The sequence below is a fragment of the Ostrea edulis genome, chromosome 1 (assembly GCF_947568905.1).
Source record: "Ostrea edulis chromosome 1, xbOstEdul1.1, whole genome shotgun sequence".
NCBI lineage: Eukaryota > Metazoa > Mollusca > Bivalvia > Ostreida > Ostreidae > Ostrea > Ostrea edulis.
This window is the reverse complement of record NC_079164.1, coordinates 72,800,819-72,802,796: the sequence shown is the minus strand read 5'-3', so window position 1 is coordinate 72,802,796 and position 1,978 is coordinate 72,800,819. Positions and strand designations below refer to the sequence as shown.

Genomic DNA, 1,978 nt, shown 5'->3' with positions numbered 1-1,978 from the left:
ACTCACGGTATACGGGCCGCTAAGAATACGGCGGGTATGGCCAAACAACGTTTCTCCCCCATCTTAGCGCGCGGAGGATCTCGTAAGAGGAAGAGAGCGCCAGCAGTGAACCCCCGGGGAAAGTCCCGAGGTAAGAAGAAGAAACGATCTCCCGACATTTTTGGCTGAACCTATAAAAAGAGGGTGTAGGACGTGTGAGCACCCATTTGATTCCCCATCGAAGATCGGTAACACATCAAAAAATGTTGCACAGAGAATCTTGCGCTTGCGGGACGGATAGTCTGGAACTGTTTAAAGTTCCCCCGACGAACGTCACTATAGAAGACTCTAAATGGATGGAATATTATCCGATTTCCAGTACTCTGAATTCAGATACAGCTCCCATCGAATTCGAAATCAAAGGACAGGGAGATGAATATCTGGATTTATCTCAATCGTATCTCCAGGTGATCTGTAAATTTACCAAAGGAGATGGCACAGCTCTCACGGGAGGCAATTCTACTTCCACTCCCGTCAATAACATCTTACATTCCTTATTCAGCGAAATCGATGTGAGTCTCAATGGAAAAGTCATCACTCCGGGAACGGATACTTATCCGTACAAAGTCTACTTGGAGAAATTACTGTCTTATAGTCACAGGACTCTGAAAACCCAGATGAAGGCCTGTACCTTGTGGGGAAAAGATACGGCCGGGCACATGGACGAAGTCGGGTTAGCCGCTCTGACTCAACCTGACAAGCAATTCCCCGTAGCCAGTGATACACTCACCATCAATGCCGTCATCCCTACCCCTATCTATCCCGATAATTCCAAGAACGTGGGGTTGATAAAACGTCACGAGAAGATAGATAACAGTAAAGTCATCGTGTTGATGGATCGTTTACATCTGGATTTATTTCAGCAAGAGAAATGTCTGCCGAACGGAGTAGACGTCCGTCTGAGATTCAACCGCGCCAGGTCTCAATTCTGCATGATGACCGCTGCGGGGAGTAGTGGCAAAGTGGCCATTCAAAGTATGATCTTGTGGGTGAGAAAAGTCAAACCGATTCCTAACATCGTCAATCTGATCAATCAACAGCTGAGTACTCAAACGGCTAAATATCCGTTGAGAAGAGTGGAAGTGAAAACGTTCACCATTCCCACCGGCACCCAATCGAAAATCACCGATCACGTGTTTCAAGGACAGATGCCCAAACTGATTCTCTTGGGCTTCGTCGAAAATGCCGCCTTTAACGGCGATGATACTAAAAACCCGTTTCATTTAAAAAATCAGCAAGTCAAGAAATTAGAAGTCAGTATCAATGGAGAAATGATAGAAACCCGACCCCTGGAACCGAATTTCAACGACAATCAGTATCTGAGATCGTATCTGACCCTGTGCAAAGGCCTGGGAAAATTAGGACAGGATTGGGCCCCGGACATCAGTCTGGAAGAGTATAAAAAGGGATACACTCTATGGTGTGTGGATTTCACCAAAGATCAAGAAGCTCAGACCGATAAATTTCATCTCATACAGACGGGAAACCTGAGAGTGGAAGTACAATTCACGACCAACGTAGCGGAGACCTTGAACTGCGTGGTGTATGCCGTCTTTGACAATTTGCTAGAAGTCAACAAACAGCGAGAAGTCAGCATCGATTACTGATGGACACGTATCAATTGAGAGACGTCTTATCTCGAGATTTAGGGTCTTCGTTTGGAGGTGTGTATCCTAGAGACGTATTACCGGAGGTCTTACCGCATCAAAAAGCGATCGTGGTCAATACGGACCCCCAGCATCGCCCCGGAGCCCATTGGGTTTGTTTGTATTTGAGCAGCCCCGTCATAGAATATTTTGATTCTTACGGATTACCCCCGGCCCATAAAGAAATCACAGAGTTTATTCGACGGCACGGAGACACATGTATTCATAACACGAATTGCTATCAAGCTTTGAACACGGATATCTGTGGGCAATATTGTGTGTATTATTTACAT

The 1,978-nt window shown here is 45.9% G+C and overlaps 1 protein-coding gene across 1 annotated transcript; it reads left to right on the top strand.

The window, feature by feature from the left end:
* Positions 1–242: 242 nt before the first annotated feature.
* LOC130048116 (uncharacterized protein F54H12.2-like) lies at positions 243–1,646 on the top strand. The gene has a single exon (XM_056144372.1). The coding sequence runs from the start codon at positions 243–245 to the stop codon at positions 1,644–1,646; it is 1,404 nt and encodes a 467-aa protein (XP_056000347.1).
* The last annotated feature ends 332 nt before the right edge of the window (positions 1,647–1,978 follow it).

Bases quoted from the DNA above. Each gene is read 5' to 3' on its own strand.
- LOC130048116 (XM_056144372.1), top strand. From the start codon at position 243: ATGTTGCACAGAGAATCTTGCGCTTGCGGGACGGATAGTCTGGAACTG.